General features: G+C 49.4%; 1 protein-coding gene across 1 annotated transcript in view; it reads left to right on the top strand.

The window, feature by feature from the left end:
• ALPK2 (alpha kinase 2) overlaps positions 1 to 914 on the top strand; it is an 84,911-nt gene extending 83,997 nt beyond the window's left edge. Inside the window, exon 12 of the mRNA XM_079784197.1 lies at positions 273 to 914. Coding sequence (XP_079640323.1) covers positions 273 to 489 — 217 coding nt within the window. The 3' untranslated portion in view covers positions 490 to 914. The remainder of the gene's footprint in view (positions 1 to 272) is intronic.
• Positions 915 to 12,229: the final 11,315 nt, after the last annotated feature.

The following is a 12,229-nucleotide window of genomic DNA, read 5'->3' as shown; positions in this document are numbered from 1 at the left end:
GGAGAGGGTCAGGAGGGCCCCACGGAAACGCACTTGAGCTTAAGAAGACAACTCGCATTTACCACAGGCACTGACCCACGGCCCTTTGCCTCTACTTAATTCCACAGGACTGGACTTCTCTAGCAATAGTTGTGTCAACCATGCGGCCGTTCTTGCCCAAACTAGGAATAGATATATTTCCATGCACCATGAGTTTCCCCTTTAAAGCTTCTTTTAAAACTGGTGAAGTGTCAGTTTTCAAAAGTTATGTTTCCTCCCACCCAAACTCACAGGTACAAAGGATTTAAAGGCAATTGCCCCATGACCTTCATCGACCAGTTCAAAGCGCTGCACCAGTGTAACAAGTATTGTAAAATGCTGGGGCTGAAATCGCTTCAGAACAACAACCAGAAACAGAAGAAGCCCAGCGCCACGAAGGGCAAAAGTCCGTCGAACTCCACAACGGCGAAGAAGACGGCGTCCGGGACCCCAGCAGACAAGAAGACCTAGCATCGCGTGGGAACTAAAGCCGCGCCTGGGCGCCTGGGTGGACACCTGGGAGCACCCGGGAGGGAGCACAGCGCCTGCAGAGGGGCCGTGACCACCCCGGCTCCCAGCTGCTTCTAAAGCCGGCACCTGCTGTCATCTCTGACATGCATTTGGAGCCGGGTTTGTGACCAGACTTACGGAAACGGAATCTATTAAGGACGGGCCACCTTTGTATATACCTGTAGCATTTTTACCAACCTCGAGTTCATGTCGACTTGTGTATTTGCCCGTGGTTGTATTGTCCGGGACTTGGTGCTGAGCAGGGTCTGTCCACAGCCCAAATCCTCGCCACTCCCATTCCTGACCTCGAGATTTCTAGACACTCCCAGCTGCTATTTAAACAGAAAGCGTGAACGCCTTTATCAGGCCAAGTTGTCACACTCGTGTCGCTGTTCTGGCTGGAGGTGGCTTTTTGAAACAGGAGGCCATTTCCCAGCATTATTCACACATCCAGTTATATTGTTCTGTTTCATTAAATTCATATTTAAACAAAAAGTGTGAGATGCATATATGAGCGCAGAAACTCGATCTATAGAATTAGCGCCCAATTCCACATTCCCCCAGGATTAGTAACTTAGTGATCTGCTAAGACGTTTACTGGAGCACAGAGCATTGGCGTCTATGTTTTTTGATGAATCCCAGTCCATAGTTTACATTAGGGTTCGCTGTGCTGCACGCTCTCTGAGTTTTGACACACATACCATGACATGTACCGACTATCACAATATCATACAGAATGGTTTCACTGCCTTAAAAATCATTCCCTAAGGCTCCTCCGATTCACCCCTCCCCCTGAAGCCAGACTGTCCTATAGTTGGAATCCCAGAGTATATAGCCTTTGCAGATAGCCGGCTGTTTTTTAAGATGGTTTCAATGACTCCCTGATCGTATCCGTTTTGGGAAGAATGGCGAGGCCTCCTCTGAGCAGCGAGATCGATGCTTCTCAGGTTGGAAGTGCCTTCGGATCACCGTGACCTTGGGACAGTGCAGGTTCTGGCCGGGTAGGGCTGGGGGAGGCCTGAGATGCTGTGTTCCCAGCATGCCCCGTGCTGGCCATGGACCACACTTAGAGACCACGGGGAGGCGGGGCCTGAGAAGCGGCGGGCGGGGCCAGACCTAGCTTCCGAGGCGGGGCTGCTGGAGGAAGCACCCCGCTATTTCCTGACTCTGACCTTGACACCCGCCCGGTGAGAGAGCCAGCCTCTCTCCGGGGGCGTGGCTTCGCGGAGGATTCCTGGCTTCTGCTCTGAAACACTTCTCTCCGCAGGCACGGGGCTTGATACAGTGGGAACATACATGGGATTCTTTGTTTTGTTGTTGTTTTGAAAAGGGATTCGAAGGAGGGAACACTTTAGCTAGTCACATCTCACGTGCTCAGGAAATCTGCCACCTCCAGCCTTTCTTTTGAAGTGATTTCCCCCCAGCTATGAATTACAAAATGCTCATTTTTCCTACGTGGCAGCCTGCAGCCTGCTTTCCCCATACCAACGGTCTTACAGATGTATGTAGCAGTGGGATTCTAGAAAGTTCCGCACTAGCGAAAAGGTGCAGGGCACATTTTGATTAGAATTAGTATATATATGTAGTTGTTCAAATGGAAAATAATACAATAATTAATAAATAATAACATAAGAATAAACTGTGTTTCGTGTATTCACAACTGCAAACCTACTGTTGCCCCACCCTATAGATACACAGACTAGGTGTACCGGTTAACAATAGCGGATTTTGTAATCAAAGGAGACAGGATAATTTCAAGAGAAACATCAAAAGTGCTTTAATCAAAGTAATGTCCATTGCTAGCGACACATTATCCCCATCTTTCAGGTAATTTGTGGATAGCATCCCAATAGAACTTTTCTTGTTTTGAGGCAGACCATTCAGAGACCCAATTTTCCACTTCTTCGTACGTTTTGAAGTGCTGCTCAGAAAGTGCGGGTGGGTTAATACTTCCCAGGCAAGATCTTTTAACGTGTCTTTAACTGGTTTTGAAGTGTGTGATGGTGCATCATCATGAAGCAAAATTACTTTGCCGTGTCTTCTGGCCCATTCTGGTGGTTTTACGATCAAAGCGTGGTTCAAATTGATTATTTGTTGTCGGTAGCGGTCAGTATTAATGGTTTCACCTGGTTTTAGAAGCTCATAATACACCACACATTCCTGATCCCACCAAACGCAGAGCATTGTCTTCTTTCTGAGAGAATATTATATATATATATATATATATATATATATATATATATAGAGAGAGAGAGAGAGAGAGAGAGAGAGAGAGAGAGAGCACATATATAATATGCATTTTATTCATATACTAGAGGCCCGGTGCACAAAATTTGTACACTCAGGGAGGGGGGGTCCCTCAGCCTGGCCTGTGCCCTCTCAAGTCCGGGAGCCCTCAGGGGATGTCTGACTGCTGGCTTATACCCGCTCCCCACGGAGGCAGTAGAGGCTCCCACCACCGCCAGTGCGCTCGCCAGCCATGAGCCCGGCTTCTGCCTGAGCAGCACTCCCGCTGTGGGAGTGCATTGACCACCAGGGGACAGCTCCTGTGTTGAGCATCTGCCCCCTGGTGGTCAGTGTGTGTCATAGCGACCAGTTGTTCCGCCATCGGGCCAAAACCAGCTCTCTGACATCCCCCGAGGGGGTCCCAGATTGCGAGAGGGCACAGGCCAGGCCAAGGGACACCACTGCTGCACGATCAGGGCCAGAGAGGGATATGGGAGGTTGGCCAGCCAGGAAGGGACCACGGGAAGGCTCCAAGGTGTGTATGGCCTGTCTCGCTCAGTCCTGATCGGCCAGATCCCAGCAACAAGCTAACCTACTGGTTGGAGCATCTGCCCCCTGGTGGTCAGTGCATGTCATAGCGACTAGTCGACCAGTCGATTGTCTGCCCCCTGGAGGTCATTGCACGTCATAGGGAGCGGTTGAGTGGCCTTAGCATATCATTAGCATATTACGCTTTGATTGGTTGAATGGCAGACCAGATGACTGGGCACTTAGCATATTAGGCTTTTATTATATAGGATATTTGACCAGAGCCCTCTCAACAGACCATGGTATTTTCCTTAGTAATAATTTGCAGCTATAAAAATAATGACACAAGTGATTACAACTTAGAAAATTATAGAAGGGTACAGAATGAAGAAGAGTCAAAGCCATCCTGTAACTCTCCCCCTCTAACCGGTGTGCATTTGTCCTGAGAGACAGTTGAAGGGGAGGAGTTCGACGCTGATCTTGTGATTTGCAGTCAGCTCATGGGCGCCTCTCTTGGATGGAGCTGTCCCTCCCTCCTTTCACAGATGCTTAGATTTTTTCCTAAATGCCCTTATTGTTTGTCGTAATCTGATTTTATCTGTTTAAAAACATTCGGAGGACCAGAACAGAAGGCCACCGGCAGTGGGATGTGGCCCAGCCATGGCTCCCCAGGATGGCCTTTGTAGGTTTGTGTGGCCATCTGTCCGGCCACCTGAACCTTGACCTTCTGTTCTGAGACGAATTGCTATTTCCCTTGCAACCAATTAACGATGAGTGTGTGGTGAGCTCTCTTACCCCAGAGGTGGTCTGCTGGGGTTTCAGGAATGTCCACACTCATCGCCATTGTTTGAGCTCACGTCCACTTTCTATTGCTTTTCCCACTGGCCTGGTAAGTCTGCAGTGTCTGGAGTCTATAAACACAATGCCTGCCCCACCCAGGCTCCCGGCGAGGATGGCCTGCGGAGGTGGGGGCGGCGGGGGGGCGTCCAGCTGGGGATTTTGTACCTGATGCCTGCAGGGTGGTCATATATAGTACATACGTGTCTCCGTTTCCTAAAGGGCTCAACAGCGGAGCTCTGTGATGGGCAGGTGATAACAATAAATGAATGGCTCATTAAAAAGAGCCTATGTTGTCAACAGCAGCTTTATCACTAATGAGAATGGCAGCGGCATGCTGATTTCTTGCCAGTGGGCATCGAGCTCTGGCGAGATCCAGTTCTGGATGCGGGGATGGCTGGCTTATGCTAACATTTCATGTGGCCTTATTGTACCAGCACCGCCCCGGCCCTGCTTCTGATAAGCCTCATAGTAGCTAAGCGTGGCAATAGATTCTTCATCAAAAGAATGTCCAAAGAAGTAACAATTCTAATTATAAAGTGTTCTACTTTCTAAATATATATACAGTTTTGTGGGGGGGAGGGCATGTGTTCAATTGGCTACAGAGGGGAGGAGCTTGTCACACCTGGTTCTGGCTGTTGTCCCGTGTGTGTGTTCAGTGCTGCTGGACCACCTGTGCAGAAGCAAACAGCCTGGCGTTTCTCCCCCGTTTCGCTCTTCAGATGCCACTTGGGCTTAAATAGTTAAAAAAAAAAAAATCAAAGAGACACAAAACCTCATGTGCCTCCGGCACAGGGTGCTTCAGCAGCTCCGAGGCCCTCTGAGAGCTGGCTTGTTCTAAAACGTGCGTAAAGGCTGAAAGGCAAGATGATGCCAATTTCCTGTGTAGTCACATGAGCACAGGTTTCAACTTTATGATGCAACAAACAAATATTTACAGGTTCTAATTACCATGTGATATACTGTGATATACATTTTACTCTTTAAATTTGTCTGTCTCCTCCACATCAGAATATTCGTTCCCTGAAGGCAGCATTTTCTGGTTTATACACTGCTGTATCCCAATACCTAGAAGATGCCTGCACATACACTGGAGTGGCCAGATTATTATGATCTCTGAATGCATAATAATCTGGCCACTCAGTGTATGTATGTATGTATGTATGTATGTATGTGTGTGTATGTATATATATATTCGAGGTCCAGTGCATGAATTCGTGCATGGGTGGGGTCCAGTCTGGCCAGGGGGAGGGGACATGGGCGGTTGACCGGCCTGCCTGCTGGCCAAACTCCTGGTCGAGGGGACAATTTGCATATTAGCCTTTTATTATATAGGATATACACTGAGTGGCCAGATTATTATGCATTCAGAGATCATAATAATCTGGCTACTCAGTGTAGAAGACCTTGTGATAAGCATTTGTTCACAGAATGACTCTCTGACCCACCACTGACAGAGAGGAAAGGCATCTTTACTTCTGTCAATTTGGTATGACTGAAGTCTCCAGCGTCCCTCAATACCTAGGTGTGAGATTATTGGTATTGAGCAGGAAGTCAGCATGGTGAGCAGGAAGGCATCTAGTCTCTGGGTCAAACAAACTGGGGCTCCTGTCTTCATTCTAACACTTGCCAGCTGTGTGAGCTCGGGGAGTGACTTCACCTCTCAGAACCTCAACGTTCTCATCTGATAAATGGGTGTCTTGAAAGGTTGTGAAAATGATGTACAAAAAATAACTGACCTAAAGTGGCTTTCAATAACTATGAATCATTATTATAACTATTAAACCTTTATATATATATTTTTTAGCTTGCAGAAGCCATTTACCTATAAATATCTGTATCTCATTCAAAATAGAGGAGTGAGTCTCATAAATCATTTTACTATTCACTAGTAGCTATAAATGAACTATATTTTCTCCTATTGTTGACATTAAGAAAATTGTGTCATACCATGGATTTACAGAATACATTTTTTTTTTTTTTTTTAGAATTCAGGTTCCAAAAGTCATTTCACACTGTTTTATGGGTCCCTTGCTAAATAGCTTCTCTATTACCACCACTCTCCCACCCCCACTCTCTTAAGGGGGCTAGACTATGTAAGTTTTAATAATCTTGCCACACATCTCTTAAAAACTCTCTTTCAAGCATCAAGGAGCCCTCCCTGCTGAAAACGAACCCCAAATTGCTGACAAGCCTGTCTTCATTTTGGTTTTAGCTAGGTGTAGCTTTGATCACTCGCCCTCCCAGCTTCCAGTTTCTCTTTCACCTCCCATCTTTCTGAAAGGGGTGGATTTTGAGGTGACGGACCAGCAGAGAGAAGAAAGAAAGGCAGCCGCCATGGGGAGAATCTCAAGACTGGAGGGTCAGAGCGGGCAGAAGACCATCCTTGGGCGCCAAGCAAACTTGCCTGGAAGCGCGGGAGGTGTTGCATTGAACAAGGAGAAAGGAGGGGCAGGCGGGGGCCTGGCTGAGGCAGGGTCTTTGCTGGGTGGCCAGAGATCTGGGTTTGCTTCTGTGGCTTCAGAATGTGCGGGAGGCTTAGCCCTGGAGAAAGCCTGAGCAGCTAGAACCTGGGAGTGCAGTGCATGTCCGGAAGGAGGCAGGATGGAGGAGCAGAGGGCAGGGCGCCTTAGCACGGAAGACACCTCTGGGCCAGCAAGCAGGAGAGGGCACCGGGAGACCAAGGCCCAGGGCTCAGAAGCCAGTCCTGGGAAGCCTGGAGCGGCCCACCATGGAAAGCAGAAGCGAGAGCCAGGCAGACACCTTGCTAGGTCCTTCCCTTCCAGCACCTGGAAGCTTCCCTCTCCAGGCAGCTTCTCCAGGGCTCTGGGGGGCAGGGCCCACCCTGCACACAGGCCGCCCCAGCCCGAGGGGCAGCGGGAATGGCAGCGCCCGGCGGAGGTGGGGCCATCCCGCCGCCTCTGGCAGCAGTGGGAGTCGCTGCTCGTTTGCCCTGGATCATTGAGGTCTTGGTCCCGCTGGGGCTTCCAGGCAGTCGTCTGCTTTGCCATCATTTGTGTCTGTACGTACACATCTGGAAGGTCGATATGGTCTTTACTATTGTTTTCACGTCTGTGTCCCAGGAAACCAATAAATCAAACAAACCCCTCGCCGCCCGGCCTGAGGGTTTAAATGAGATGTGGTCCTGCACCCATGAATCCTCTCCCCCCTCTTCCTCCCAGAGACGGGCTGGAGACAAGGGAGGAAAACCACTCCTGCCCCTTTAAAAGGCAAAGCAGGCATTTTCTCTGAAGTATTGGACTAATCCCCTCAGTTTTTACTTTTCATAGTGTATTTTTCCAGGAACTTCTTTTCTTGGCTCTCTCCTTCTTATCTTTCAGGTCTCTACTCAAGTCACTGAGAACCTCCCAAACCTACCCACCCATTCGCTCCTGACCTTGGCTGAAGGTCTCGCTGAAGGTCAGGGAGCTACAGAGAATGCCGTGCGGGGTCCTGCCCCTTCCCCAGGCTCCATGCTCATCAGCAGCCTGACCCTCCTCTTCCCTCCTCCCTGGATGGGAAAACTATGCCCTGCTTCACCTTTGATTCTGAAAAGCCCTTTGGGGGAGAAAGAACAAAACACTGTACTTTGTTTTGTGCTCTTTTCCCCTTTCTTACCACAACACCATTCTGCCTCCCCACTACCAGAAGAGTCCATTTGAAGACGAGAGAAAATGCACGCTCTATCCATCCTCCCTACCCAGTATCCACGCCCCTTCTTCTTTAGAAACAGCCAACTTCGTTCACGAAGGGATTTTTAAAGCTCTCGGGTGATTCTAATGTGCAGCTCAGGCTGGGAGTGGGAAGGTGCCTAGTTAAAAGGCTGCATTTCCCAGACTCCCTTGCAGCCCAGGGTAGACCTAAGTGACAGTGCTGACCAATGAGATCGAAGCTGACTCTCCAGGTGGAGCTTACAGGTGTGTTCTTTAAAGGGGATGGCGCGAGAGATCAACTACCCTAAATTGCTGACAACCCAGTCCTTGGTTTTTTACCACCCAATTTTTTTTTTTATTAAAGGAGAGAAAAATGACATTTTATTTTGTCTCAAACACTTGTAACCTGATATATCATTTTATGTAAGTTGTTCCTTAAAAACAAAGCTCTCAAAGGCATTCATAATGGAGCATCTTGCAGTACCTTCGTTTACAGCATGGTGCTCAGATTTGGCTTGCACATGAGAGTGACCTACTGTGCTTTTAAAAATGTCAATGCCCAGGTCCCCCTCTGAGGTTCTATGTAATTGGCCTGGGGCACGGCCTGGTGAAGGGGTTTTTAAAGCTCTCAGATGATGCTAATGTGCAGCTGAGGCTCTGAGTCACTGGTTGATCGATTCTCTCAGTGGCTCTCTCATCAAACACTAATGAGCACCACAGTGGACCAGGCCTGCAGCCCAGTGGTTCAGCAGCAGCACCCGGAGGGCTTGTTAAAGCACAGGGTGTCCCCACCCCCAGTCGCAGCTTTAATGGGCCTGGAGTGGGCAGAGGATTTGCACGTCTAACAAGCTCCCAGCTGGTGATGCTGAGGGGGCGTGTTTTCTTTCGCCTCCAGCCTCTTCCTCTTGTGCCCTTTCCTTCGCAAAGAAGCACATTTCCAGCCATTCTGCCACCACCCGGCCGGCCGGGGCTCTTCCCAGAGCGTTTCTCTGATCCCCAGCGTGACTTGCCTTGCGGGAGGCTCAGCCCAGCTCTTTTCACCGCCTGCAAGAAAAAAGCCCCTTCGAGGCCGCCACTGGGGAGCCCACGGGGAGACTGGTGGTGTGTTTACAAGTCTCAGAATGTGGCGGAGGGGAAGAACCTTCCAGAGAGGCCCAGAGAGCATCCCAGGGATACCAGCTGAATACTAGGAACTCAAGTCCCTCTGGAAACATACTGGAGAGCAGAGGGCACCCCCGGGAGGGCCTGTAATCTCACTAGAGAGCTTGGCAGGTGTTTAGGCAATGGACTCTTGCTTAACATCAGAGCTCCTCAGCCTTCTGAGGGTTGCATATTCTCCTGAGTAGTGGATGACAGCGCTGGACAGCCCCCTCTCCCCCCCCCCCCCCACCGCCCCAGAAAAATGCATCTAAGTATGAAATGTCATTGTTGGTTTCAGGGGGTTCAAGAATTGCCCCGATTCCACCCCTGGGCCTGGGAGTAATGCACCCATCCTTAGGACAAGAGAAGTGGCGGCATTTCAGGCGGACACCTGGCACAAGATATCCACAACACTTTTTTCTTGCAGGCGGTCAGATGAGTAAAGACAAGGTGTTTGGCAGGAAAAGGGGCCAGCAGATGACAGACTGTCAGCTACATAATTGTCAGATATTGGATAAAATGAAATATTGATTAGCAGTAATAGGGCCCAGTGAGTGGAGACTTTCCCCCAGAGACACACATACAATTCTTGACTTTACCAACCATTTATTTACCCAACAAGTATTTATCGCAAATCCACCATGTGATCAGGACTGTTTTGTGAGCTGGGGACATAGCAAGGTCCCTCTTCTCGCATGTCTGGTCTTGTACTGTGGACACAGAAAATAAACAAATGAATAAGTGATGTCAGGAGGCGAAGAGTACTACAATGAGGGGAAGGCTTCAGTTAAAAGACAACTTCAAAGAAACAAGAATGAGGGGAAGGAGCAAGGCATGTATATACCTGGGAAGAAGGGTCTGGATAGGTGGAACAGTAAGTGCAAAGGTCCTGAGGCAGGTTGCACTTGACATGCTTGAGGAAGAGGAAGAGAGTGGGTGTGGTGTGGAGTGAACAAAGGACAGAACAGGAAAAATATGAGGTTTGTCCGAGGGGGATGTAGGGAATCCTTGAATTTTACGCTCAGTGGGTGACATGCTCTAATTTAAGTTTTAAACACAAATCAGCTTCCAGTGGAGAAAATAAATAGGCTTGCTCAAGACTCTCATGATAGTAATGATCACTTATATTCTTTTGCCTTATCAGATTGATTGTCTACTCTCCCTTGGTCTTGATCAGGGGTCAGCAAACGTTTTCTATAAATACGCCAGGCAGTACATAGTTTGGGTTTTGCGGGCCATATGGCCCCTGTCATAAGCACTCTGCCATTGGAGCGTGAAAGCAGCCACAGACAACGTGTAAAGCAATGAGCCTGGCTGCGTTCCAGGTGCCAACCTTCCCAATTCGCTCGGGCTGAGGGGGGCTTCCGGGACCTAAGACTTTCCGTGCGAACCTGGGAGAGGCGGGGCAAATGGGGCCCGTTGGTAAATCCCAATTAAACTTCATGTGTGGACACTGAGATCTGAATGTCATAGGTATTTCCCACGTCGTGAAATAGTATTCATCTTTTGATTTTTTTTTCAATTACTGGAAAATAGAAAAACCTTGTTCAGTTCATTAAAAACCAGCCTGGATTTGGCCCACAGGCTATAGGTTGTCACCTCCTGGCCTTACTGACCCATCAGTAAAGTGCACGACCATGAACTAGCAGTGCCATTAGGCCTGCCCTCCTTGCTGTTCCTCCTCCATCCTGCTCCCGGCTAGTGCATGATGTTCCTGCCATACCCGTTGGCTTCGTGTTCTTTGGCTGTTCAAAACCCCATCCCACTTGAAGATTTTACACAGCTGTCCCCTGGGAATTCTTCCCCTACCTCTCCATTCGGAGAATAAACAGCTCCTGCTCTGAGTAAGTTTATATAATCTACTAGAGGCCTGGTGCACGAAATTTGTGCATGGGGGTCAAAAGGTGGGGGGTGTCCATCAGCCCAGCCTGCATCCTCTCCAATCTGGGACCCCTCGAGGGATGTCCGACTGCCTGTTTAGGCCCAATCCCACTGGGATCAGTTAAAAGACAACTTCAAAGAAACAAGATCGGGTCTAAACAGGCAGTCGGACATCCCTCTCACAATCCAGGACTGCTGGTTCCCAACTGCTTGCCTGCCTGCCTTCCTGATTGCACCTAACCACTTCTGCCTGCCAGCCTGATCACCCCCAACCACTCCCATGCCAGCCTGATTGATGTCTAACTCCTCCCCTGCCAGCCTGTTTGCCCCCAACTTCCCTCCTCTGCCGGCCTGGTCACCCCTAACTGCCCTCCCCTGCAGGGTTGATCACCTCCAACTACCCTCCCTTGCAGGCCTGGTCCCTCTCAATTGCCCTTCCTTGCAGGCCTGGTGCCTCCCAACTGCCCTCCCCTACTGGCCATCTTGTGGTGGCCATCTTGTGTTCACATGGGGGCAGCCATATTGTGTGTTGGAGTGATGGTCAATCTGCATATTACTCTTTTATTAGATAGGATTATTCCTGCATCAGACTTTCTTATATACAGACACCCTCTTTGTTTACTCTCCCCACAGGTTGACCAGCAGCCTGTGGCACGGCCTGGACTGACAGCTCTGCTCCAATGGGAACACACGGCTTAACGGAGACAATCTGTTCTCTGGCTTAGGGATCCACGCTGGAGATACAGGCAGGGAGGAAGTTCCTTGGTAGCCGTGTGAAGAAACTGAAAGACACCCAAAGGAGGCAAGCAAGCAGCGGCCACTAAGCAGCAGGGGCCACGAGACCCCAGACTTGGCAGAAGATTGGAGAAAGCAGAAGTTATACGTGAGCAGACATTGTGGGTAAGGGTGGTGACAGGACAGCCGAGAGAGCAGAAAAGGGAGCAAATGATAGAGGCTTGGTTTATTTCTCCAGCCCTGGGAGCGGCCAGTTGCCCCGGTCTGTGGAGCGCTCACGAATCCTGGCTACCTACCACTTTCCACGAGGCCTGACCTTCCGACAGTTTGGGAACTCTCACGTGATTCCCGTCCCTTTACTGCATGCGGCCTCTTCTAAAACACTGTCCCCAGCTCAGTGTTTTGCACAGAGTAGATGCTTAATAAAGATGGCTGCAAAAATGATTACTCGAGATCATCTAAGAAAAAAAAAATGCTTTTTGCCATCAAAATTTCCTAACACACCGCCTACCTTTGGACCCGCTAGGGCCCTTCCCTTGCTTTATTCAATTAATGCATCACTAATTGCTGAGCAAAGGATCTGAGATGACCTGAGCCCATGCAGAGACACAGGGGAGACCAGAGCAGTCTCGGGCACCGTTGTTATGCTCAGTGAGAGGGTCTGTACATACAGCAGCTGCACATCCAAATGTAGGAGATAA

The sequence above is a fragment of the Cnephaeus nilssonii genome (assembly GCF_951640355.1).
Source record: "Cnephaeus nilssonii genome assembly, chromosome: 11".
NCBI classification, from domain to species: Eukaryota; Metazoa; Chordata; class Mammalia; order Chiroptera; family Vespertilionidae; genus Cnephaeus; species Cnephaeus nilssonii.
The sequence above is the reverse complement of the archived record's forward strand: the minus strand, read 5'-3'. Positions and strand labels throughout refer to the sequence as shown.